Here is a 27,535-nt window from a genome sequence, read left to right on the forward strand (position 1 = left end):
CGTTCAGCGCCTTATCGTTGTTTACAACAAATACATGATGCTATTTGTAAAAAATATTAATTTTGTTTTTTTTATTCTTAGTTGTCTCACCTACCAAATATCAGCAGTGTGCTACATCTATTTTTACCATCTATGGGTTATAAAACGCCCGGTATTGGAACCTTGGCGGTGAATAGCCTCAAACTCTTAAATACTTCTATGCCATAATATATGTGGATACAGGTAAGCCCCGAAGTTGCATTCTCTAGACTGAGAACCAAGTCGTGTATAGAACCGGAGACGAAAAGCAAAATGGCATTGAGCAGGTATTTTGTTAAGCTTTGTGATGACCAAGGGTCTCATAATTTTGAATTACTTGTTGAACGTTTATATAATGTTTCTACAAATTTGAGTCAATTAGTTACGTTGGCATTATCATGTAGTAAAAGGGAGATATTGCTATCATCGCAAGTCGTTTATTTAAATACTGCTAGTATTTTGCATGTACAAGTATTTAGGCTTTTTTCTTATTAGTGCCAAGTTTGATGAGTTTGTATTGCTAAGGACTTATTTGTTAGATGAAAACACAAAAATGACTGTTTTAACATAACACACACGCATGCGTTTTTGGGCTCTTCGGTTTGCAAGAAAATCACGTAGGCAAATGCATATAGTGATTGAATATGCTCACGGGAAAGCTACTGGCAATCCCAACGGCATTGCATTGAATGCAAGTTGTGCAAGTGCTCACGGAGTCTAACAAACGTGAAAGTATAATGATTATCAACGTGCATCAAGAAATGTGGACATACATAATTGTTGAACTTTATAAAAAATTCTCTTCAATTTCTGCTTATGTTATCAAGTACCAAGCCAGAAGTGATCAATTTAACCACTTGAGTTTGTGCCAAAATTAGTAGGCCTAAATGATGTATCTCCACCTGCCTGGTGGGAGTCCTTAAAAGTTCATAATCTGTTAAGGCTTCTGCTCAATACAGCACTTGTAGCACTGAACTTTTGCATAGAATGAATATTTTCAATTATTGGTCTTCATTTCAAAACTAAGGAACAAACTTGTGACACAAAAAGCTTCAATAACACATCTAGTGATGATACTCAGGAAAATGGTGCTTGTTTAGCTGAAATTTTAATGTTTTAAAAGCTGTATTGTTATTGCTAATAATGTGGTATTAAAACATTTAGATATATATATATATATACTATATTAAATAAAGATGAAACTAATCTTACATCTTTGTGACCGTTAAATGTGAGTAAAAGTACCACTGTAATTTCAAAAATGATACATGTCATGCTTAGCACAATTTAAATGAATCATAAAAGCTAATTTAAATTACAAAATCTAACTTAAACCAGAGAAAAGTGTACTATTTGCTTTTATAAGACTCAAGGTTTCGACCAAACCTTGCTACGGGAATGATGATACAATGGTTCGTTTCTGCGCAGCTATGAATATTGATACGATTTACATAAGCAGTTGAAGTAGTAGGAAAATTAGGAGGCGTCTCTGTCAGGTTGATTTGTAGAGCTAGACAGCTAATCTTTCTGTGTTGACGGAGAATACAGACAGTTTGTATGAAAAGTGGTCCAATTCTACGTGAACAGTAGCAAATCGCTACCAGTCTGACTAGACAGAACTACAAATATCAAAGATAGACTCACACTGCAAATTGCCTTCGCTTTACTCTGCATCTTAAAGGAGTATTAGGTTTAATAAGGTGAATAGGTAGACAACCTAGAAAAGAAAATCAAATTTTTTTCTAGGACATGTTTTAATATATTCTGCATATAAACTGAACTTTTAAAGTGTATTAAAAAGCAAATGAATTTGGGAAAAACTGGGCATATATATTCAGGCCCTCCAAAATACTATAGTGCGCTGTTTGGGCTAATCACAATGGAGCACCAATCTGTAAGGTATTATTAATAATGTTTCGTTATCAAAGACTGGTTAAATTTCTATGAATGTTATTATTACTAATGTAAAGAAACTGCAGAGCTCAATGTAACTAGCATGAACTCAGTCTCCTTACAATCAGCTGATTATATTGAGATGCCAAGAGTAAACATGATGTGCATAATTAGGTGTGATTTTGTTGTATTTCAATTACAGTAGAGTTAAGTTAATATAAAACTTGAATTATAGTTTGACTAAATTAACTTTATTTGGCATAGTCTTTATGGCTGCATGTATGATTGTATGAAATAACGATTCAAAGTTTTATTTTATCGTTTTATTTGTGTGAGATTAAAATTATGCACTTACAGGTTGACCACCTAACTTGAGACATTTATTTTTGTTGAATGCACTGATAGCATTTATCTCTGAGAGCAAGGCATACTCAATCATTCAGGATTGATAATATCTTGGTTTGTCACACGTCCCATCCAGAGTCCTATTTAAAAAAGTGCTCCAAGTCCTTCGCACTATTAAAATTTTCATTTTTTCGACAACCCACATATCGGCTTGAATCTACTGCAATAGCTTCTTGTTTGATGGTTGATGTGTAGAAAGTTGGTTGGTATTGCACATTTCTTATCTTGTTTTATATTTGTTCACAGGTGCCAATAAATACCATCTATCTACAGGAAACTTCTAGTTCTCTTTTAAGTGCTAATTTATATCGCACCACACTAGTTTTTAGCACATACAGTGTGTGTTAATATAGATTCTGTAGTTGATAAGCTCAAGCGATGCCATTTCTCTGTACTTGTAGAGTCATCAAGTCACACTGCTTACGTCAGACGTTGTTGGGCCGACATGCATTTGCAAGGTTTCCTATTCCAGCGACATCTTGGTGAGTTAAAATTTAATGCTCTACTATTGCTACATAATCCACTCGTAACTGAAGCTAACGATTGTTAAAACATTTTATTAATTTATGGATTAATATTTGGTTCAGTGACAACCAGCGACAACGGTCAGTGACATTTGTTGGAAATCCTTAAGACATTTACTATCATACCAAAATCATCCTGTAACATAGGCAGCTGTAACACAAATGTGTTTCAGTTTTGCCAAGATCATTTAGCATTTTACAGTTTCAATTTGCACTAATCCATAGTTTCAATTTCAATTCAACTTCAATAGGCATCGCTACTATTTTTAGTTGAAGTTTTATCTTTCTAACGAAGATATCAAAGCTCAAAACTAATTAAATGTTATTTCTAAAGCATTTACTAAGCTTGTATGATGCCTGCATCCAGATGTTGCTCCTAAATCAACGTTGTCACTAGATAAGGGCTTTCTTTTTTTGAAGTTAATAACTGTATTATTTTAAAGTTAAATCTCAGGCAAAGTTGAATTGAGCTGAGTTCACCAAATGGAGTTGTGTATCATGGAAGTTGTCATACCAAATGGGAGTTGTCTAGCACCATCGAACAAGATAACGCAAAAAATATTGGACACGAGACTTATTGCAGAAAGTTCCACATTTTAAATCCACCTTTGCTTGCTTCTTTACAATGGCTCTGTTATGGTTACTGCAATTTCAGTGTTCAGAGCAGCACAGATACAGTTGGAAAAGCTCGAACAGACATGCATGGACATTGGGTGAAGAATGAAACAATGAAAAGACCAATTTCCCCGCATCTAACGATCACCAGGTAATGTTTTAGTCTTACTTTTGATGCTTTACCAGGTAATCAATGTGAAAGTAGGGCAGTTGTTACTACTAAATTTGATATCTGAGCTGATTTATAAATCCACAAAACTCTGTTGGTCTAACACATTTTCTGTTTTCACTGGGTGATACATGCATGTACGATACATACATGTACGTGTATTTGTATTAAGGGCTGCACAATGCCATTCTTTTTATTTAAAATATTCAAAGCAACTAAATGTTCTGTTACGGGTACTCATTGCATTTGCTTTTGTTTTTAGATGGGACTTGCCCATGGCCACATCATTGCTTCACAGGATCACAGGCTCAGTTCTAACAGGAAGTAAGCAGTTACAAAGTAATTGTGTTCATATCTATTTTCTCCTTACAGCTTGTGGCTGAGTTTCCCAATTTCCAATCATTTTGCGCATACCGTAGTTTTTGTTGTTGATAACACAAATCTTGTATACCATTGCAGCTTTATACGTTTTTGCTTACACTATTTGTGTGCTGCCGGGAGACTATGTGACATATCTGAATGTGATCAAAGACATGAACATGGGCCCAGTATTGATTACATCGTTTAAGTTCATCCTCTCCTTCCCTCTTGCATACCATGCGCTCAACGCTGCCAGACATTTGGTAAGTTCGGCAAGATATTTATGACTTAACTGTTGGATGTATTTCAGAAGCTAAATCTCTGCTACATGTGATTATAGAACTTCATTAAGTCTCGAGCTATACACAGTGTTTCCGCACTTCAAATAGGCTCGGAGTTGCTTCCACTCTGAATCATGAAAATCCGAATGCATTCTGACACCATTTCGCTCGACTATTCGCCATCATAGAGACACTCACTGCTGATAAATCTGAATCAATAATACTCGGCTAATCTCTCCACAGTGGAGGTAAAATCATTTCAGTACACAACCACGCGAGTCTCCTTGACGAAACTGTTTTGCTGCGTATCACTGCTCTCTATGCTTAACTTTCTGTGACCTCTGAAGTAAGACCTGCATAAGTAGTACGTTGGTTGAGATCTTGTAGTATAGAGCACAGCAATAACGGAAACAAAAAATAAACTTGCAATCAGGCATCTTGGCTTAGTTATTGCATCTAGTTGACTATGTATGAATCGAAAAGTGACCGTGACTCGAAAGCGAGTCTGCAAGTTTTGTTTTGAGGGATACATTGTGAATCTTGGAAAGATCTATACAGTACGACTCCGAATTGTGGAAACGGTAGAGTGCGAAGTTGTCAGCCGCGAGCAACTCCGAACCCATTCAAAGCATGTAAACGCAGTCATGTTTCATTCCAAGAGATATAGTGAGATGGTTGGATTCACTGATAGAGTTAAAAACTCATTTATCAGCCATCAGTGAGTCTAATTAGAGTTGACAATGTATCCCAAGCCATTGCTCGCGCAAAATATCACCACGCATTAGTCTTTGAATGTGAATAAACATGCTTCTACCAAAAACATGAAAAAATGTTATAAAATATACCAAAGTTGCCAAAAATGAGTTATCTGTACATGACTTTCAGGGATGGGATACTGGTGCAGGCTTCAGTCTGCCTGCCATACACAGGACAGGTTGGTTTGCAGTGGTCGGTGCCGCTGTGCTGGCCGCCTTAATGACTCAACTCTAATTGCAAGACATAGAATTAGTTGCCAGCTAGGCCAAGGTCAGATGGTACCATAACTAAAGGGACTCGTGTACTGTCAGTACTCTGTAATGTTGTCAGTCCATCTATTTATCATGTTTGTTTGTTGCATATAAATAACAGATTTTAAAGTATTTTTGGCTATTCTTATTGAATGCATTCATTTGTAGAATACAATATTGGTTGAGAAAAATAGCACCAATTTACTAAAAAGTGATGAAAAACACACCATGCACAAAGATAGTATATGTAGAACACATACACACCAGACACTGATGATAAATTATTTCAATAAATACAACATAAAACATAAAAAGTCTCACATATTACAAATGGACACACCAACTCACATCAAATATTCAAAGATTATGCAATTCCTCATCTGGTGAAATTCTGATTGGACTGGGTGACTGATCTGCATTTTAGTTAACAAAATTAGTGTCAGTAAAATGTTTAAAACACGGCAGTGATTCGAGATGGTGGGTTGGCATCCACCTTTGAACTGTTAACTTTGGCAGCATTAACTTGTTGCTGACATTTTTTAACTACCTCCTTCACCTTCCATTTTGAGGCCCCCTGGTGTTTCTTTCTAGCCTGCAATTGAGCAAACGGTCAGTGACATTTGTTGGACATCCTTAAGACATTTACTATCATACCAAAATCATCCTGTAACATAGGCAGCTGTAACACAAATGTATGTCAGTTTTGCCAAGATCATTTACCACTTTACAGCTTCATTTTGCACTAATTTACAGCTTCAATTAACACTAATGCACAGCTCCAATACAAACTAATTTACAGCTTCAATTTACACTAATCCACAGCTTCAATTTACACTAATCCACAGCTCCAATTTACACTAATCCACAGCTCCAATTTACACTAATCCACAGCTCCAATACAAATTAATTTACTGCTTCAATTTACACTAATCCACTGCTTCAATTTAAGGTAACGTTTTGCCATTACCTGCACACAGGCCTCCGATTTACAAACATAGTTGCCAACTAATTTTAAATCCCTTATCTATGTTCGGTATACACAGTATATTTACATGTACAAACAGTGTCATTGTTTGATAACTCCTCAAACAGCTTTGAACACTGAAATTTATCAACTGCCCGTTCAACTAAGTAACTGTTTGTATAGCCCCGATGTGATTTGTGATTTCTCCACTCTCCATTTTCATCATATGCACGCCAAAACTATATACATGTAGCTAGATATACAAATGTTGACGACAAAAAAGATAGAAATAACTATTGGGCTCTTTGTTAGTCCTGACTGTTGGGAGGTCACAGTTAGACTAACCTGTCTGCCACGCTGACAGGCCAGCAGCTTGTCTGACTGCTTGACCAGTGCCAGTCTCTGGCAAGTCTCAAAGTTGAAGAAAATATCATAGAGGTCTTCTTTAGCTGCACTCATCTACAAGCCACCAAGTAGAGATATGTAATTAGCTGTCAACTTGGTTCGTTCAGAATTATTTCAAATCCACAATCCACAATAAGTAAATGATTGTTACTCAACTAAAACTATGGAAGTTTGATTAGAAGATATAAGATGAGCTCTTATATTATAATGGTATGCAAGTGAAAGACTGAGTACCTGTAGTTTAATTCTCTGTTGAAAGTTGACATCACGAGCTGGTGAATTCTTATTAACCGAAACGATACTAGGCAAGAGGCTCTGGCAGTCCTGGTAATAAATGTAAGCCATTATCAGATCACAAGCAAGTGAAAAAGTTAAAATAAAACAGTCTCACCCGTCATGTTATTAAACTAAGCATCACAAAGTGCCTCAAAAGGTGGTAGTGTCTAAACTAGTGACTACCATGATGATAGTTACCTGTATTGTCTTTATTAATGACTTGACCTTTGAGCACTTGAACAACTTGCGACATAAGTGGCCCTTGATTAATCCATGCAACTTTTTATCTCTTAATGGCGCCTAGAAATATCACATGAAGTTCATATCATACACCATTCATAACACTATATCTCATATATAGACCTTGCTCAAAGGCATGAGAACTTACATCTGTCGTAACAGAATCACGGTCGGAGGGTTTAGAATTACTAGACAGCGGCCTGCTCATCCTTGAACTTATTGCAGCGAGATTGGTGCGAAACCTAAAATGAACCAAGGTAGTGGCTATTGAATCAAGGCTATATTTGGGCAACTGGAAGTCTAAAAACTGTCACAATTTAAATAACAAATGCATTTAAACACAATTATTGCTTCAATTACAAGCGGCACCCAATTACCTAATAGTCCTTGGAAACAATTGTAAAATATGCTATTGAGATTTGAAAATAAAACCGTCAACGAACGACAATTTTTTAAATAACCTTAAAAATTATAGAGATTAGTTTATTCATCACTCTATTTATTCATCAAGCGTATCTGTAGTTAACACCTTCTTGGCATACATCCACCCTCCACACCTGTAATTCACCTACTTGGATTCATGAAGCAGTTCTGCTTCAAGATTTGTCGAGTATGCGGTAGTTATTGGCCGGTCTCGCTCTTTGTGTAACTTCTTTGATGACTTTGCTTTCATCACTCCTATACTTATATTCTCCTTGCCTGAAACATGGGAGCTTAAAATTACCCTGCATCATTATTTTCTTTATCTGTAACCTCTGCATTAGTACCGTCTTCTCTGTTTCACATACCAGATGCATTGCCTCTACATCACGTTCAGTCATGGAAAACTATAAACAAACATGATAAAGCTATTCTACATGCTTAGGCTAGTTAAAATTAGTAATCATTTTTCTTTTTTTATATTAATTTCTTAATTTTATGGGCTACATTGTAAGTGTGTTGTAGAGACACTAGTGCAACATACCTTTGACATAGTTAACTTGTTCAGCCAATCGAGCAGCCATTTTGTTTTGTGCCAGGTTTTCTGACTCCTTCAAATAAGTGTTATCATATATAAACAAAGCTTTAGACGTTTATCTGTTACTTGATAAAGAATTCAAAACAATGAAAACTGAAACAACCTATCTACAGAAGACCGCCGAAGATTGCGCAAAATTACACTTGTCTCACCACACCGTGCAAGTTGGTCCATGGATATATATTATATACACTAGTACTAGTTGTTAATACTAACATATTTTCGCTATAAGTCAAAAAGCTAAACTAATATTCCATGACTGGATTAATTAATTACTTTAATTACTACACCTACATAATACTAAGAATTATAGAGCTAAACTGCAAATCTATGCCGTGAAATACCTTGATGCTTGAGTCCTCGATCTCCATGGCAGATTTTGATCTCCTTGACTCAATCCCTCCATTGATCTCAAGTGAGCTCATAGGCCTTTTAGCTGCGGCTCCAGCACCTAGCTCAAAGGAGCTTTTTGCCCTGCTTCTCTCCGAACTTATGCTTTGTGTTCTTGCAGACACCTTCATTTTTAGCAGAGCAAGTTGTTTCCGCGCTTGTGAGATTCTTTCCTCTCGATTTTTGTAGGTCTGTTACCAGACATAAACCCTGTCAAACCTAACCGGCTTCACCATAAGCTTCACAAATCTGACTAAACTTGCTGCTCTACTGTTAGTTTAATGGATGAAATAGACTTAGCTCCTAACAAAGGGTTGCAAGTAGTGTTTAATTGCACTTAAATCATATTCCCAGTTCATATGTAACATGTATTGACCAGATTATGCAACAAATACTAGACCCATACTACATTCAGCCTCCTTACCACAGTGTTAATATATGAACCAATTCTGTTGATGATACAAAAACTGGAAAAAGGGCGTACCTTGAGCGGACTTTCCAAAAGGCTATCCTTGTTGACATCCGCATGTTTCTTATCTACAATACCAAGTACATCCTATCTATAGTGCCATAAGTGTATGATGGTAGGTACCTATGATACCCAACATCATAAACATCCATAACCATCATAACATAATGACCATTCATGAGGGCATGCATCTGTGTTGGCACGTATTTATGATAGCAAGCGGCAACGATAGCACCCATTTATCATAGCAAGCATTTGTGATACCACACATTTATTGCAGCAAGCACCCATGGCATGTTAAAATATTGCACACCGCTGTGAATATGACTGCTAGTACCTCCGCATTGTCATTTATCACTAATTATTATATTATAGGCCTACTATGTTTTTAACAATCGAATATACTGAGGACAGATAACACACCGTTAATATTTGAAGTAGGCTGAGCTGTTTTTGTACCAGTAGACACCGTGTTGCTTGATGTACTCTTTATTGCAGGACTTCCCAAGAGTCTCTGAGTAGGTTCACCATCCTGTGGCTTTCTACTCAGCCTTGAAAGTTGGCTATTCCTCTGCAGGGGTCTACCTAGTAACATAGTAACATCTAGACCCGTCGCATGTTAGCCCAATTTTACACTTATCTGTAACTATTTATGATTTCATAGTCAAACACAAAATAGGCTAGAGATTTTAATAGAAACATTCATGCTGCTTATAGAAATATATTAAAAGAGTCATAGACTTATTATGATAACAAGCTGAATAGGATACCGAGAATTGATGACAACCAACTCACTTGGTGAAGGAGTTGTCTTCCCATGCCTAGAACTACTACTTTGAGTACCCATCTCTGAGTGAGGCCTACGAGGAGGCGTGGGAGTGAGTTCTCGACCAGGAGGTGTCGGTGTGAGTGATCGACGATCGGTTGATTTAAGACTGACCAGCTTTATAAGTTGTCTGTGCCTCGCTGTTCCCACGGGAGTGCGGCTATTGACGACTCGCCCGCATTCCCTTGGTGAGGGGGGAGTTTCGAGTTGGCATTTCGACAGCAGCTGGTGGCCAGAATTAACCATCGAAATTTTTGCTTTGAGATCATTTTCTTGATTGTTACTATTCATTGGTAACTTTTGGCTGACGCTCCCATCACGCTCTGACTTATCGACACCGTATGGTGTTTCTTTAGTCGAGCATTCAGATATTGCAGGTTGATCAGTTGATGGAGATGTTCCTATCAAGCCTGATTCATCAACACAACAGTCACGTCTATCATTCAATGTAGAGTTGAGAAGAGCTTCTGATGGCTCTTCAAGGGTATATGACTGCATAGAGAGTGATCTCTTTCTCTCACTCGCTGCCACTTTTATACAAAAGAAACATCTTGTTAATCTGAAGGCCTGAAGTACCGCGAAAGGATACCGATTTCAAGGTATCCTGCTTGAAAGTTTAACCACTACCTGTGACTGCTGCTGATTTTATTATCTGACTCACGGTTACATAAGTAGAAGAGCATCCATGTGACTATCAAAAGCCTGCTATAAAATTAGTGAAACCTGCAGACAGTATCTGTTACAGACACGGAGAAACTTGAGCTTCTCTTTTAGGTAGAGAAGTTTAGAAGAGATTGAAGGAAAAGCAGCAAAAAAGACAAGAGAGAGAAAAAGAACTTATAGCTACAAATAAAATTGCTCAATTAATCCAAGTAGTTAAACTAAAGGGAAAGCTAGCGTAGAGGACAGGTAAATGTCAGGAAAGTGATAACCACATAGCTACAGATACATAGCTACAGCTGTAATAACTTCCTTATGACGACATAAATTTGGCTTCTTGTATGAGTTAATACTATATACTATGTAGTACTCGAGTTATATATAGCACTCTAGTACTATACACTATATAATAATAAAGTTTACCAAAGATTTCATATTGGATAGTGATGAGATACGGCTGTTAGTTCACCTACCTGGCCGAGTATGCTTCGAAGGACTAAAATTGCTGACGGTCTCCTGTTCCATGAAAGTACTGCTCATTGGAGGCTCGAGTGCTGATAGTTCCAGTGGAGGAACGATAGGCTCTAGTTGATCGCGTTTAGATGACACAATGTCCACTTCTATCACCTTTGGCAGACAACAGAAGATACAAGTTATCACTTTACTGCTTGCCAAAGTCATGCTCCTTAATTCACAATGCTACTGTTAAAATTGATTTGAAGATTGAATAGATTTAATAAGTCTGTGACAGTGACATTGCACAGTTATATCAGTGACAGTGGTATTAGATACTATAATTATATCAGTGACAGCGGTGTGAGATATTATAATTGTATCAGTGACAGCGGTGTTAGATAGTAATATCCGTGACACTTACGTTAGACAGTTATATCAGTGACAATGGTGTTAGATAGTGATGTCAGTGACAGTGGCGTTAGACAGTTATATCCGTGACAGTAGTGTTAGACAGTTATATCCGTGACAATGGTGTTAGATGGTGATATCAGTGACAATACTGTCGGGTAGTGCGAGATGCTTATTACTCTATTTAAAGAGAAATTTATTATAAGAGTACTACAAGACTCCTATTATAAGAGCATACAGTGTCAATGCTGGTGCCAGAAGGGTCAGCTGCAGATTTAGAATCTGTCCCATTTGTTCCATTTGGTGAGTTTCTCGGACTGGTGCTGGGTGATTTCTCAATGACAACAAGAGGCAGGTCATCGGAGGTAATATGAGTAGTTGGGTATTCAATAATTGACTACAAACAATCAAAGTTCCATTAACTATGACATTTCAATACACGCAAAAACATGCTACTACTGAAACAGGTTTTGACATTATTCATCATAATAGCATACTTAAAGTTTATGCTTATGAAATGCGACTTCATCAATAAAAAAGGACACCAAAAAGTGAACAGGCTATTGCAGGGATCCGATTATATCCAGCAATCAGCAACAAGATATCAGTTTAGAGGTTGACTTTCACCTTAGACAGTTCCACTCAAATGTGCTTTTAATTCTGCTTCAATGCGTGCCTGATGATGCTACTGACAAATTCCTAATTGTAGAAACTGAGCTAGTTAAGTAACACTGAGCTGGTCTCATACCTGTGAAGTAATACTCGCATCCTCCTCGGGAAGCGGAGAAGTGCTTCTGAGTGTATCATCAGATGAGTTGCACGTCTGCACCGGTGAGATATGCACGGACTTATTAGACACCTTGCAGTCATCTGTTCTTTTATGAGACAGTCGAGGCATGAGAGAAACCAACTTTTGTTTCACACTACAATGCATCGCCAAACACTGGACTATGAGTAAATATAGATATACAGTAATACTTCAACATACAAGTGCTCCAACGTACGAGAAACTTGAGATACGAGCCAGCTTTTAAGCAAGTTTTAGCACTAACATACGAGCCACGTTTGAGATACGAGCACGTGAGTCAGTTGCCAAGCATGCCGGAGGTGCATTATGAGAACAGCATCACTCTGTATTTTTCAACTGCTCAGTTATACTTTTGTACCGTGTTTTTTGGTGCCCGATTTTCAGTGCAGAATTATGTGAATTAAAAGTATGGTGCGTAGACCGAAAGTTTGCGAGTAAAATGAAAGATAATGGAAAGAAAAAGCAAATGATAATAATTGATACTAAACGGAAAATTATTGTAAAATATGCGAAATGTGTATGTGTGATTGAGCTAGCTCAGCAATCTGACAGAAATACATCCACAATTATCAAACAGAAGGATTATATTCAAGGCATTTAGTTCGCCAAAGGACTAACCATAGTTTCTAAACGGCGCAGCAATCTTCATGACCGCTGATGGAGAGACTGATCAGGCATTGGATAAAAGATAAACAATTGGCCTGTGACAGCGTAACTGAAACGATGTTTCAATAAAGGCGAAAAGGCCGGTGGTGAAAAGGCCTATGTGAAAAGGCCGGTGCTATCTATCAAAACTATAAAAAATAGACTTTCGGACAAGTTGGCTAGTGGTCGTGCATTAAACCTTTGTGACGACACCTGTGTTCGTCCTAATCGCAACATGTTGAAAGGGCGACAAAGGCAAACGTTCTTAGATAGGTTTATCTTTAAACGGCCGGCTAGTCGTGAAAGCGAAACAAAGGAAAAATTAGCTAACCAGCGAGAAACTTCAAACTATGAACGCCGAAGAAATTTTAATTACGCTAAATTAAAAATGAAAGTTTGCTTTTAAGTTTGTTTTTCAAGACTTTGATAAAATCCAAATTTATCAAATTCAACTGTTGTAATGAAGGATAACACTTATACCTCCCTCCCTGGCAAATCCTAGCGGTAGCTGCTATTGTATGTATTTAATTTTACATTTTAATTAATCACATTTCCTTGCATTACTTTTTATTTGTTGCTTTTTGAAAGCATGTGGTATGTTAGGACAATAACCAACATGTTCTTTCTGTTACAATATCTTGTTTTGAGTGTTTTATTTGCATTTTTTAGAGTATGGAAACTAATCAATATATATTTAATTGTTCTATATATAAATAAATTGCACCAACATGCGAGTAAATTGACATACGAGCTCAGTCTCGGAACGCATTAAGCTCGTAAGTCGAAGTATGACTATAACTTTATTGTGAGAATGCTACTAGTGAACAATTATTAGGCAATTTTATATAAAATAAACTGACGGTTACATTGAGACAATTTTATAAAAAAATGAATAATTTCATTTTACGGATGTCCCTACAAGTAAAGTCTTAGAAAGTATTTGTAGTTCAAAAGACAACTTATAATAGTAAGTTTAGCGATAGAAAGCCTAGCTCTCAGAAACTGTGTGTTAACAGGGAAGCTTCTCTCTTACCTGTCAGGAGCATTCTGGAACCAGGCATCTAAACTAATGTCTTCTTGGTCATCTTTGCCTTGCTCTGAGACACGAGAGCTCAACCAAAGGTGAGTAGGCTGATCATGTGATGGATCGAGACTGTCTAGTAACAATTTCAATGCTGCAAATAATCAGTAAAGCTAAAGATAGTGCAACATTGAATGTGAATATCTCGTCATCAGTACACCTACTCGTATTACTGCTACTAGTACCCTGGCAGCCCAGTGTGCCATGAAAGATTGTCAGGAGTGCCAAAAAAGCCTGGACAACGACAATATGCACAGTAATTATAACAGACTGGAAGATGAATGATTGGCACACGTGGTAGAGTGTCGGTCGACCAAACTGAAAGCCAAGGGTTTGAATCATGTTAAACACAATATTTTTTCCTAGCACTCTAAGCGTATCTTCGGACAGACATGGCTCTTATCATGGTAAAGAAGATTAGAGTATGTAAATATGACAGTTTAGAAACTATGTTTATCAAGGTCGTTATTCTCACATGATATATAATATGTACACAACAATTATGTCAGTTCTAAAACGCTTTAAACTTGTCAGTGGTCCTCTCTACAGTGGGACGCCTGCAACAACCACTCTGTTGCAAGCATGTTTAAATGCTGCCAACATAGATATTTATAAAACTAAAGAACCGCATTAAAAACCGAATAACAAACCATTTTTACACAGAACTATAAGACAAAGTAAAGATAGTAATCAAAACAGTTTAAAACCAGTTTCATTATAATTATATGTAATATTTGGTTTGTGAGCAACTTAAACAAAAATAATATTTGAGGGTATCAACATAAACACTTTTGTGTATCTCTTAAATGAGCTAGCAACCACTTACCAAAAACAGTACGTCACCAGAACTGAAACAAAATCGTATGCTGATCAAACCTCGTCGAGTCTATAGCAAAGCTGCTGGTATCCAAAATGGAAGTTGCATAAATTGACTCCTATCAATGCTACCAGTGAGCAAATGCCTAGCAATATTTTATATTCCAGTCGATATTTTCAATTTTTATTCTAACATCGTAACCGTTGACATACTAAGACATATACAAGAGATGTCCGTGTTCATTTAGCAATAGGAGAAACATTTTAATGAAAGTAATTAAAAAGTGCAGTGCCTGTGCAGTAACACGTCACATCATTTCCTGTCACAATACTCTTACAACAATAATATTACTAGTCGCAGTGTCATTACCGTGAGTGGAAATCGTGGCATGATTCTTGTCTTCATCGACCGTCTGTTTAGGAGGCTCTGAGCTAAAAACAGCCGGAGTGGAAGCGGGTCGGGCGGGGAGTGATTGTGTCTCATTTTGTGCAGGCGGCTGAGGTGAAGGTGACCTCATCATCCTATTTCTGCTGTCTATAACACAGAAGACACCATCTACTAATATCTATATATTATACACTGAAATAAAATTGTAATACAAAATAGTGTTATTAGTTATTATGTACTCATCTATGATGACAGACAGACAGACAAGCACTGATATATAAATATCAGTGTTTGTCTGTCTGTTTTAGGCAATAAACCCGCTTCGCACTGGATTTGAACACAGAACCTCCATATCTTCAGACCAGCGAGCTAATCAAATACACTATGCTTTCCTTGTCATACTATGGCATAATAGGCCACATACATATGCAGCGCTTGCGAAAATACTTTTGGCCAGCTTGACGTTTCACATAACGTCGGTTACGTCAAGCTGGCTTCACGGCTATTATTATAGTAAAGGTTTAGGCTACTAGCTTACTAGGTAAGTTACTCAAACTCATTGGGTAATTATTTCATTACCAGTGCAATGCCTAGCATTCACCTCGTGTACCTAATAACAAACACGATGTACACGCAGGTGTGTGGGTTGATAACAGACAGGATACCATCTCATGGTACACATGATACCATCTGATGGTACACAGGCTATCCATGTGACTAAACAGAGTCTCCAAATGCTTATAGTTATAGACGTGCATATAAAGCAATAGTCTATAAGAGACCGTAAGATAATATAAGCAAGCATTTGTAATAAATCTGATGTAAATTAGGATGAATAAGACATATAAGCCCTGTCAGACTTGGCTATTTTTGGCTGCCGGGACCCAAAGATTCTGAGAAAACCTTTTACAGCAAATACCAGTTGTATTATTTTAGTCACACTTTTTTGTTTTACCTTCAAGAGAAACGTCAAGGCAGACTTCAAAAGTGACACATAAAGTATTTGTAAAGCAGCTAGTTGAATGGGAATACATAGGTAGCTGGTGGTAAGTTATGCTGCCTTTTATCATATAATACAGGCAACTACTTAGCAAAATGAATCCATACATAAGTGTAGTTGGAGCATAATCACGAGCACAACAAAGCACAGCACGGCTAAACAAAGATACTTCAAATATGACATTTTAAACGGGAGACGAGAAAGCATTACTGAAGCCGAGACCACAAAATATTGACTAATGGTTTTTTAGAATTCCTTTGTATCCCCAGGTTGATTTTTAGTAGGTGAGTTGTGTGACCTAGAACAAACAGATATATAGAGCTTTAAAAAGCTACAATTTGCTGAATAACGCTTTCTTGTCCAGGGTTGACGCTATTCTTTGGCAATGTGTTAGCGCTGTTCACTTCACCTCATAGTAATTTCTGGTTTTTTGAAGAAGTTAATATAACTTGTATTTCTGTTAGCTTGTACAAACGAATCTTTACCTCGATATCTTTGTCTCGCCTTAGAAAGTTCCAATTCTTCAACTTGCTTCTGGTACTGCTCAAATGGAACGATAGGGAGACTCGAATTAGACTGTAATCTTTGAGAATGGCACTGAGATGAACTTGACATGGGAGGCTTTGATCTAATGTCTCCTTCTGATTTACCTTCGCTCATGCATCTCTTCCTGTGTATCCTAGGCACCTAAAATCAAATTTCATCATAATAGGCACACACACACACAGCATAACCTAATCTAGAAGTTACTCTACAGCAGGATGAAATTATTCGTGGAGTTGAATTTTGCGAAAATGGTCTTTTGAAGCATATTCGCGGACCAAATTATTCGTGGATGAACACATTTGCAAATAAATTAATCCGCAAAAGCGGCTAGCAATAGAGTAAAACCTTCACATGCTTATACCACGTGTTTAGGTTTCTGTTTAGCTAAGAACTTTGTGCCGACCATACTAAGCTATAAATTTGTTGTAGCATCCAGAGGTTTTCATGAATGTTCATCGATTTGGAGGCCTTTGGTGAACCATAAATTTGTATTAAGTTATGAGTTTTTTTAAAGTAAAGAACTGCAGAAGATTTTTTTTCGATGAAGATGCCTTGCCGAATAACTTGTGACAACCTTGAAAAATTTTGTAAAGAAGTGTGATGCATTGGCAATGGGCTTAACTCAAAGCCCTGGCGAAGATTTTAAAAGAGTTTGGAACTCAGCTACGTTTACTAACTCCGCCTAGCGGCTAGTTTTTAATTTGAAGTAGTAGTTATTCTCCCTTGTGTTAAAAATAAAACTAATTATTCGCAGATTTTAATAATTCGCGGACTTGATTGTATGCAAACTCGCGAATTATTAAATCTATTGAATATTTTCATCCTGTAGGGTATCTCGATCAACCCCTGGCCTTATGGTCTAGAATGCCTGACCTACAAACAACAGGTCGAAGTTCAATTCCCAAAAAGGCCACTGGTGGTGACAGGAATGACATCCACTCTTTGCAACTGGGCATGTCCCCAGTCGTCGAGGTTCCCTTTTTACTGGACTCAGACATGTTCAGCCAAGATCAGTTAGACATTGTTTGTGCAACATGACTCTTAAAAACCCGCACGGTATCTACTTGCAGTGAGCAGATACCATACTTGGTCTTCAAGAGATTTCTCACAGTCTAAATGTTTTACCTACAACCTCTAAGTACTGTACAAGCTGAGTATTTGATGAAACGATTGGTAATGGAACAAAATAGTGGTACATCAAAAAAGATCTTTGAAAGTAAGCGAAAAGCAGACGACTCCAAACTATAATTTGAGTAATCAAATTACAGTAGTTGATAAAATCCCTATAATACAATTGTTGTTTAAAAACTCACTGGCTTTGTCATAAGTTTCATTCCGGCAACAGAAGAAATATCAGTTGTTGACTTTGCCTTTTGCCTCAAAGCTAACGACTTGTAACTTTCCCGTGGTTTGCTATTTAAGGCAAGTGGAGGCAGTTCTACAAAGATTATTGAAGAACCAAACATTCAGTAATAACCTGAAGCTATCATTTACACACGGCTTCTTCCACAGCATACTCTTATATCATAACAAGAGCATAGAATCTGACATATTTTTTTACAAAGCAAGAAATAATGGCCGAGAGATGAAATTGGCTCATAGCCAACATGGCAACAGTGGGTGATCAAATTTCTTTATTTGACATCACGTTGTCGGGTCAACTTAACATGTACAGCAATATGCTACTCACAAAGCTGTCACCAGGGGCCTTCACCTACTATTTGAAAAGTTTACATAACAAATTCATGCTTCAAAGCATTAAGTCTGGCCCCTTTTGTTTGTCTCAAAGCAATCTAACATGCTCAACAACACACTGTGATCAGAGTAATCCGGCGCAGCTTTTGAAGCCATTAATCCATTACCCATTAGCTCTCACTCAGTTTAATAGACAAACGAATCACCGCCACTCGACTCCACTGATTTGTGTTGTGTTACGAGCAAACATTGTACAAAACACAACATACATCAATTATGGCCTAAACTCTCCCTACTAACCTGGATACTCGAAAGCCTTGTTATCACATGGACCAGAATAAGTAGCAGGAACCTGAGACGAGGCTTTGTTTACAGCCTCATCTGCTTCTGAAGACTCACTGGTATCAATATGAAAGTCCTATAGCCAATATAAAGAATAACCCTTTCACTTCTGACTATGAGATAGAATTAGCAGCCAAAACTTTTGCTGCCAAAATAAATGTTTATACCCTATCTCTTACATGTGCCTTCAAACTCCGTCAAATAAACTTTCATCTATATTTCCAAAATACTATTTTACACAAATGACTGTAATATCTGAAATTTATACATTGTAAACTTTCATTTGATATATAACTCAACTGGTTAATAAGCTATTAACAGGTGATACTGTGCAAAATAATGCTGAAATGTCAAAAATATGCAGGGTGTTAATACTTATGATCGTGTTAGTATCAGGGATTACGTGTTTGTCACAATTTCCATTTCCATAACATTTCCATAATTCATTTCCATAGTTTTTCCATTTCCATAACATTTCCATAATTCATTTCCATATTATTTCCATTTCCATAACATTTCCATAATTTATTTCCATATTATTTCCATTTCCATAATATTTCCATAATTCATTTCCATATTATTTCCATTTCCATAACATTTCCATAATTCATTTCCATATTTTTTTCCATTTCCATAATTCATTTCCATATTTTTTTCCATTTCCATAATTCATTTCCATATTATTTCCATTTCCATAACATTTCCATATTTCTAAAATAAAATTTCCATATCCATTTCCATAAAATTATGGAAATATTTATGTTTATGGAAATGGATATGGAAAAGTAAACATTTCCATAATATGTTTAGCGATCCCTGGTTAGTATTTGATATAAGTCGCTGATATACAGGAGGCCTGCAGTTCACATACCCATCTTCTCATTGGATTTGATAAAACATCATTTGAAACAATGCAAATTAACAGAGTATCTTTCTAAGATGTTATGCAATGGTACTCTCGAGGTACTGCGAGGTATAGCTCACTAATTTTCATCCTTTTGTTCTATAATCACTGACAGATGTTGTCAAGCTAATCTGCAATTACAATTCAAACTACATACTCTGACTTCATCCAGGGCAACCTGAATCTTGCTGAGAAAATCCTTTTCCCTAGAATGTGACTTTAGACGAATCTCTGTTATGTAGGCTTGTTTTCGGTACATTTGCATTTTCTTTCGTTTTTCTGCTGTCATCTGCAGCAAATATGATTTTTTTAAATTTACCAAAATTAAACAGATAAAAATTTACAAGTGGCTTCACATTCGTAGCTTGGCAGAAACCTGTTGTAAAAACAAGTGATTCCTCATTCATGACTATTATTGGCAAGCTGCCAGTAAAGTTAGTCGAGTCGCTCTTGCTGCGCTCCTTAAACAACTTGTGAAACTCATAAACTGGCAGTCACAACTTTTGTATACAGTAATCGTTATTAAACACTTGTAACAGCAGCTTTATGCTAGTTAGGATACACTTTCACAAATACAATACTAGGATTCTGTCAATAGCAAGCCATGCCATGGCAACGGCAGTTCATTACAATTCTAAACAGAATTAATTAGCAATTCAACGTTGAAATTAAGTCCCTACCACTGGTGGAGGCAACACTTTCCCATTAAGTTTTACAGCCGATTTAAAGCCAATTTGTGATGAGGTGAAAGTCTGCCATTTTGTCCTGGAGTCACGAATTTTCTTCTCCAAAGCCAATGACTGTTCACGGCACTTCTCCAGAATATCCATGCTGTAATGGGTGTCACATACAGCTGCCATTCAGTTAGTATACCGGGTGAAAGTGTTGATCTAATCTTCTCAACAAGTTGACAGACAAGGCAAATCAAATTTTCTAGTATCAAGCAAGCAAGGAATAATTTATTAAGTCAGGATTATTTGTTTTAAAGTTAGATGAACTGATTTGATAGTGCAGTATACAACATGTGCTAAACTGTGTTAACTGCTTCAGATATGAATTGAAGCTAAGTGAGCAAGCAATGGAAATAGGCAAATTTCAATTGATAAAGGCATGAAAGTAAGAAATCTCTTTAGTTGTATTTTTTTCTTTGAATAGTTTCAGTCATACGCACAATGACCTAAAATAAACAACTACAAGTTACAAAGAACAGCAACAATAACAACTAAATTACAAACAATGACAGTGAAGTTGAGTCTCGCCTGACAGCAGCTTCCTTCTTCATCAAATACATACATAAAATTTTGTAAAATAAGATTTTAATGATAGACCAAATGCCAGTTAATCTAAAAATGCACATAAGCTGAGAATCTTGGTTAAATGATAATGTATGTAGTGTTTTAAATGATTTGAGCCCTTCTTGCTCGAAAGGTATCAATCTACTAGAAAAGCTCATTAACTACTCAAAAGTAAAAATGTATAGTTAGCCAAACCATGAAATTATCAAGTCCAACTTTGTCATGCTGTTGGGTGATTTTTTTATTCCTACCATTTAAACAATTAACCTAGACTGCTGTGTAAAAAAACAAACTTTTAGTTAGCATGAATAACTTAATTTGCAGTATGTTATACCACACATACGTTGTTCAAACAATGCTCACACTCACCAGCAAAAATAATATATTCTTATGTATACAGTATACTGGCGATCTAATATCTATAAGGTAAAAATATAAATACTTACAGTTTTCAACTTTAAAATATTTAGTTTTTTGGCGCTTTACTGAAGATCTTATGAATTAATCTATTTTTTCAAAATTTTCGCGATTGCATAAAACCGCTTTCGAGCGTGATCGTTCGCATGTCCCGCCATGATGTTTGAAGTCAACGACGCGAAAACATTGCTACAAGCGCGTTTATTGGTCCACCCACCTTAGGCAGAGCGTCAGTATTTGGCATTGCTGAAAAGTTGAACGCTACGGCTACAAGAATAAAAATCGATACGCTAGGACCTCAATTTATGGAAGCGACGCAGGTACATACAACTCCATATTACCTCGTTATACATGCGAGTAATTATTGCACTATTGCTCATATATTGCATTACTCTTGCAAATGTACATTATTGCATATATTAACTATAGATTATAGCTAAATATGAAACCAAGACAACTACTATGTTATATGTCAAGTATATGAAAACTACTTGAGCAAAGGTGTAGAAATTTAGTTGTTTAAAACTATAACCATAACTAATATATATAGTTAAATATTGGTTGGTAAAGCATAGCGCCTAACCAATACAATTCTATAATTGGCCGATCTTTTAACCAGAGGAAAATATTCCTTCAAAGATGTACATTCGTAAACCCTAATAAACATCAGAAACTTGTTGATGTGTAAATAATTATATTTGCTAAAAATTACCAAAAGATCTTTGACTTAACAAAATATCAGTTCACAAATAAAGGCATTGCTAAACCACGGAAATCTAGCAGACTCGCAAAATTTTCTTACAGGGCATCGAAAAGGATTTATGACTGGCTCACTCAGTTTCACACTAAGATTCTCTGAAGATCTGCTGGTCAAATCACTGTTCATATTCATGTGATTAAGTGCTGACTCTAACTGCAAAGTCAAGCTCAGTAAAGCCTGCTGACTCATGTCTAGACTGAGCAAGCAGAAGTCAGTGATATAACATCGGATCTGTCGCTTGACTATTTCAACTATAGCGTCCCTCCAAGAAGTGTACGCAGCTAGCCCCGCATTTAAACAAATTATAACATCTACACTGCAACTTTGATGATTAGACCTCAAATATTCCTGGAGAGTCATACAATATCTGCTAACTGTTAGATTGTCATGTTTAAAGCAGTTTCCTGATATCTTTGCGGAAATAGATGGACCAACCATAATCACAGAAATTGTCTTTCCGGGTAAAAGAGAAGATAACTCTAAAAAGGTAATGAGCAAATCGGCTTCCTTCTCTACACCAGCAAGAAGTACGACAGACTCTGGCTGGCTTGCAACTCCTGATGACTAAAATAAAAGGATTTTCCTCAGAAACTTAAAAATGGATCATTGTGATGAAAAACAAGTAACAAGAACAGTAATCAGGAGGATGAGACAAAGCAAATCAACTTCATCACTGTGTTTGCATGCTTCGACTGGGTTGGGAGTTGCCCACACATTATCGTTTTAATGATTTCGATTTGCACTATATAGACTTTTCCAAGATTTACGATGTATCCCTCAACACAAAACATGTTAAAGTAGACTCACTTTCGAGTCACAGTCACTTTTCAATTCATGCAGTCAACTACTAGATCGAAATAGTAATTATTTTGTCACCATCCTATGGGTAACCATCTTTGACACGGAAGTGTTAACGTAAAGGCAAAGTCAAACAGAAGCAGTAGTGAGTAGCAGAAGAACATTTTTCTAGCAAAGATCCACTGTGTTTGAGTGAAGTGTGCTGAAATATTTTTTTCTCCACTGGAGAAAGCTTAGCTGAGTATTATAGATTCGGATCAATCAGCAGTGAGGGTTTCTATGATGTTGTACTTGTGATTTCACAGTAAATGCCGTAGGGCATATTTAGCGAAGCGAAATGGCGCCTAATGCATTCAAATTCTACTGTTTCTATGAATCGGGTAGAGCAACTCCGATTCCCTTTGAAGCATGGAAACGCACCCTGTGTAATATCACCTTGAGAGTGCTCTATTGTTGTCTTAACTGTAAAACTGTCACACGCTATGCTCAAACTACAACAAGCACTACATCTAATAATAATTATGCCAAAACATATACATTGAAGCTGAGAAAGGAGAAGTGTTGAGACCGAGTCAATGTGAAAGCTGAAATATCTTTCTGATAAATCGCACAGCGAGTTTGCACTATTGACTTTGACCCTAAAATTCCCGATTTTGTCACGTTTACATTGCCTAATACCGTAAATGCAACGCGAGCTATCAAAGTATAGTTTAAACAGCTAATGTAGAGTTCTGGTCGAGTTTGTATTTATATAGTTATTTATAGTTAATCTTCACCCTGACTCAGTGAAAGTACTTTGAAAAAAGTCTTCCATGCAGAGTTAAAACAACTCCATCATAAAGATGCAGTTTTCATTATATGAAACCTTCATTACAATGTTTACAATGACTCCCAATACCAAATAGCAATTTATAAAGCACGGGTCAGAAAAAAAAAGTTACCTGCAGGATATGATACACGGTCATCACATGATGAAGAAGGATGGCGATCGGCGATGAGAGGGGAAATCCTCTCCACTTGTAATAGCCTTCCCAGGAGGCCAAGGCAGCCTCCAGAGGTGCTATGGGGTGATTCTCCAATGCCAGCCTACCAGAGAACAGTTGAATACAGTTGTAAATGCACATACTCCATGTTTTCTTGTAGCCATAGGCAATCTATGGCACACATATCAACGAATTTGATTCACATATCAATAAATTCTGTAATGTATTCATCTATTTGCTGAGCTCTAGTTCAAACATAGATAATCAGCTTACCCTTCTATAGGAAGCACATAGGGGTCAAAAACAGTTTCAAGCTCCCCAAAAGGTAGAACATCCAAGAAGCCTAGCACCGACAGCGGTGTCTCCCGCACCCACAATCCCAAATTAAACACACCTTGCCTTTTGAGAAAATTTATCAATGCTCTGTCGTCAAAGGTCTCTGAGCAGGTTTCCTATAACCGAGGAAGACTTTCTGCAGACACATGAAACATGCATTCATACAACTGTGATTTTAACCATGACAGCAAGTATCAATAGTGTGCCTACACAAAGACAGCATTGCCGAAGCCAGTCAGCTGATCCAGCAGTATTCTACTTGACTAAATAACTAGATCTTATTGGTCAATCACTAATGCAGATGATTCAACCAACGAATAGCCTTTCAGACTTTCACAAGTCTGGATAAGATTTTCATAAAAACATTTTTTTTTATTAACGGTAATCAGTTTTTAATATATAATTTATATGGAAACGAACATGACTGCATAGTTGGCACTAATGAGCTCTATAAACTGGAACAATCTACACACACATGTGTATCTCTATAGCAAAACTATAAAATAAATATTAACAAAGAGTTAAATTTATCATCAGTGAAGACATTGTTTGCAACGTGTTGGTCTATCTACAGCACATTCTAGCAAAATTCACCAAATCTACTATCAGTAGAACTTATTCACATATAGGACAGAATTGACTTTGGTGGAGCAGCATTAAGCTAGTCACATGATGATAACCTACCATCTATATATATATTTCTCAAAGTTTGTGTGTGGATCTGTCTGTCATTCCGGCCATAGTGCATGCTGATTATTTTGACAATGCAACCTCGCGTTACAACGCCCTTGTTAAGAAATATTTTTGTAAGGTTTAATTACCATATCTGGGGTCAAGGCCAATTCATCTCACACGAACAATTATATCGTCTCCGTGGAAGAGCCTCGACATTATCTTTTCGTTCGGTCAGACAAAGACAGTATCCAATCTCATTTTTACATTTGTGCCGGTATCGAAAGGTACCAGTATCGTCGTATTCAAAGTTTTGATGGATAGCTTCTGGTGGAACAGTAACCTTTTTTGTACACACACACTTCTATGCAAGAATTGCTATTATTAATTCTATATATTCAGGATTTTTATTTTGTTTTCTCAGTTCGTATTAATTGTATAATAACCGAATCATGTTTTATTGTAATCGTAACAACATCGACTTAATTTATCCATTACTTGCTAATTATTTCACATTTACATCTAAACCTTTTTATAGTTGTTATATTTTTTGTAATCCATTTGACCTGTACGAAACATTTTCCTCATGATATGAAGTTTAAAAGTTGTTTGACAAAGTTTGAAAACTTTTACAGCTGTTTTCATTCTCTCTCTTTATTTATTTCAATTACATAAAACACTTTTCTCATGATATGTAGTTTGAAAGTTAGCATGGCAACTGTTGTTATAAGATAAATACAAATAATTTTCAGTCAAAAGACCTATTTTATTACCCGGGCAATGCCGGGTAGCACAGCCAGTCTTATCATAATAATAAGCAGATTTAGAGCTAAAGTCCTACGCTGACCTTATCTGTCATTCTGACTTCTCAAGACAGCAGTGAGTTATTTCAACAGCAAACATGTGGTGTACGCGACTGAGTGTGTGACCATGACCGTTAGTCTGGGTTCTGTGTTACAATTATGTTGTGAATCTAAATTAATCAAACCCACTTTGTCATAGCGTGTGGTGCGTGGCGTGTGTGTGGCATGTCATTAGTCTGTGAACTTCATCTAAAATTCACAGGCATAAGCTCCGTGCTCTCTGCCAGATCACCAAAATATTTGACCTCAGAACTGCGCCTGGTTCCTGAGCACCAGCTTCTTAAACATACACCTGTTGACTATCTGATTAAAAATGGAAAAAATCTCGAGCATCACCGGGCTTACTGCTGACGGGTGATGAACGTCCCTCGAATAAACTTGTGATACCCTAATAATATCAACAAAAACTCTCAAATGCTGTTCTAATTTTTCTCTCCTTTAGCCTAAATATTCTAATAAAAAAATCAATTTCATTTAGCTTTCAATTTTAGACTAAAAACGTATTCATACACAACCACTACATTTCTTCAGCAAAGGCCACAAATAGAAGATCTTTAGATAACAAACACAAGAAATACAGGACATAAATATAAAACCTACCGACATCATATATGAGTGCAGTCAAAAACACGGAACCTACAGATCACAAAAAGATGATCTGCAAACCACTTATGCGAAGCCTACAAGCTACAATCATGAAACAAAATGTATTTTCATGATAACCTCGAGACATCACACATAGCTCCAAACTGAGATATGCTTCAAGGATTAAGTTACCTCAGCAAAGGTGAATGGGAGAGAGAGTAGTGGAGGAGTAAGCTGACTGTAATATGACATCTTAGAGCAGCCTGCCTTGTCAGCATTGTGATGTGTTAAGCAGCTCTCAGAGCAATAGAATACCATATTACACGACGCACATGTCCTAATAGATGCTATAACTTCTGAGCAGTGGTGGCAAGTTCTCTCAACCATCTTCTTCAGTTTTTAGATTGCATTGTTTAAGTCATCCTGATGAGAAGGCATGTATATATTGTATGAATAACACATCTGAACAACACTTATTCTACCATAGATATTTTATTTGAGGTTTTTGTCGCTTATTTCAAGAAAAACATTTTGGATAATAAGAAAACAGACTTTTAGCAAATTGGTAGAATTTAGATAAGCTAGACAAACTTTGGACCATTTGGGAAGCGAGAATGAGTCGTTCACAAATGCATCATGGTGCAATTGCAAACCTAACACTCAGTATTGATCAATCTGGGAAGCAACCAGAATAAGTTTGTATTGTAAATTGTTTCTTGCCAATGCACTCAGCAATGGGCTGTTATAAAGAAATGAATTCTTGTTACATTGCCCATGCAATCAATCAATTCTATTTTAAATAACATATACATTTTGTATATATTAAATCACATACAGCATCAAATATATGGGCTTAAATGATGTTGCAAAAAGCAAAAGAGATATTAGTGAATTATAATAGACGTAGAAGGGTGGTCTTTTGCAGTGCAATGACCAAAGAGGCAAAGATTCCCTACAATAAAAAACATTCTAACAGGTTGTATTCAATGTGATATATAGATTTTCATAAATAATATAAAGTATCTATTAGTAGATATAAACTGTTTACAAAAATTTTGATTTCCAATTAAATAGTTAACAAACAGAACTGCAAACTACCAATATGTAAGAAGGGTGTTCGGCAATATGCTTGGTACACCTGCATGTAACCTGCAACAAGGAATTGCTTTTAGTAATGAAAATTGATACCTTTTTATATCAATCTGCTGCTTATCAAT

General features: G+C 36.6%; 3 protein-coding genes across 3 annotated transcripts; 1 reads left to right on the forward strand and 2 right to left on the reverse strand.

Moving 5' to 3' along the window:
- Positions 1-232: 232 nt before the first annotated feature.
- Positions 233-5,406, forward strand: LOC137393287 (succinate dehydrogenase cytochrome b560 subunit, mitochondrial-like). Its single transcript, XM_068079773.1, has 6 exons — positions 233-305; positions 2,718-2,798; positions 3,496-3,606; positions 3,887-3,948; positions 4,084-4,247; positions 5,151-5,406. The coding sequence occupies exons 1-6, from the start codon at positions 292-294 to the stop codon at positions 5,253-5,255; spliced, it is 537 nt and encodes a 178-aa protein (XP_067935874.1). The 5' UTR covers positions 233-291; the 3' UTR covers positions 5,256-5,406.
- A 131-nt stretch (positions 5,407-5,537) lies between these two features.
- LOC137393926 (serine/arginine repetitive matrix protein 1-like) lies at positions 5,538-21,462 on the reverse strand. Its single transcript, XM_068080639.1, has 22 exons — positions 21,351-21,462; positions 20,290-20,440; positions 19,767-19,898; positions 18,664-18,781; positions 17,982-18,106; positions 16,608-16,809; positions 15,105-15,269; positions 13,871-14,012; positions 12,133-12,307; positions 11,623-11,781; positions 10,994-11,147; positions 9,830-10,390; positions 9,458-9,619; positions 9,050-9,102; positions 8,520-8,756; positions 8,122-8,188; positions 7,730-7,856; positions 7,306-7,399; positions 7,116-7,217; positions 6,876-6,965; positions 6,582-6,695; positions 5,538-5,864 (listed from the first exon to the last, which is right to left on the reverse strand). Exons 2-22 carry the CDS (start codon positions 20,437-20,439, stop codon positions 5,724-5,726), a joined length of 3,270 nt encoding a protein of 1,089 aa, XP_067936740.1. The 5' UTR covers position 20,440; positions 21,351-21,462; the 3' UTR covers positions 5,538-5,723.
- A 586-nt stretch (positions 21,463-22,048) lies between these two features.
- Positions 22,049-26,736, reverse strand: LOC137393927 (zinc finger MYND domain-containing protein 15-like). The gene is made up of 4 exons (XM_068080640.1): positions 26,511-26,736; positions 24,136-24,314; positions 23,821-23,965; positions 22,049-22,645 (listed from the first exon to the last, which is right to left on the reverse strand). The coding sequence occupies exons 1-4, from the start codon at positions 26,703-26,705 to the stop codon at positions 22,049-22,051; spliced, it is 1,116 nt and encodes a 371-aa protein (XP_067936741.1). The 5' UTR covers positions 26,706-26,736.
- Positions 26,737-27,535: the final 799 nt, after the last annotated feature.

The sequence above is a fragment of the Watersipora subatra genome, chromosome 4 (assembly GCF_963576615.1).
Source record: "Watersipora subatra chromosome 4, tzWatSuba1.1, whole genome shotgun sequence".
Lineage (NCBI taxonomy): Eukaryota > Metazoa > Bryozoa > Gymnolaemata > Cheilostomatida > Watersiporidae > Watersipora > Watersipora subatra.

Excerpts from the sequence above, each read along its gene's own strand:
- LOC137393287 (XM_068079773.1), top strand. Across the intron at positions 3,607-3,886 it reads CCGCATCTAACGATCACCAG|ATGGGACTTGCCCATGGCCA; the intron begins GTAATGTTTTAG and ends TTTTGTTTTTAG. Across the intron at positions 3,949-4,083 it reads AGGCTCAGTTCTAACAGGAA|CTTTATACGTTTTTGCTTAC; the intron begins GTAAGCAGTTAC and ends ATACCATTGCAG.
- LOC137393926 (XM_068080639.1), bottom strand. The coding sequence starts at position 20,439 with ATGGATATTCTGGAGAAGTGCCGTGAACAGTCATTGGCTTTGGAGAAG. Across the intron at positions 18,782-19,766 it reads TTGCCCTGGATGAAGTCAGA|GACTTTCATATTGATACCAG; the intron begins GTATGTAGTTTG and ends TATTGGCTATAG. Across the intron at positions 16,810-17,981 it reads TGAAACTTATGACAAAGCCA|GTGCCTAGGATACACAGGAA; the intron begins GTGAGTTTTTAA and ends ATTTGATTTTAG.
- LOC137393927 (XM_068080640.1), bottom strand. The coding sequence starts at position 26,705 with ATGGTTGAGAGAACTTGCCACCACTGCTCAGAAGTTATAGCATCTATT. Across the intron at positions 23,966-24,135 it reads TATGTGCTTCCTATAGAAGG|GCTGGCATTGGAGAATCACC; the intron begins GTAAGCTGATTA and ends GTTCTCTGGTAG. Across the intron at positions 22,646-23,820 it reads CCGTGTATCATATCCTGCAG|TCATCAGGAGTTGCAAGCCA; the intron begins GTAACTTTTTTT and ends CTTTTATTTTAG.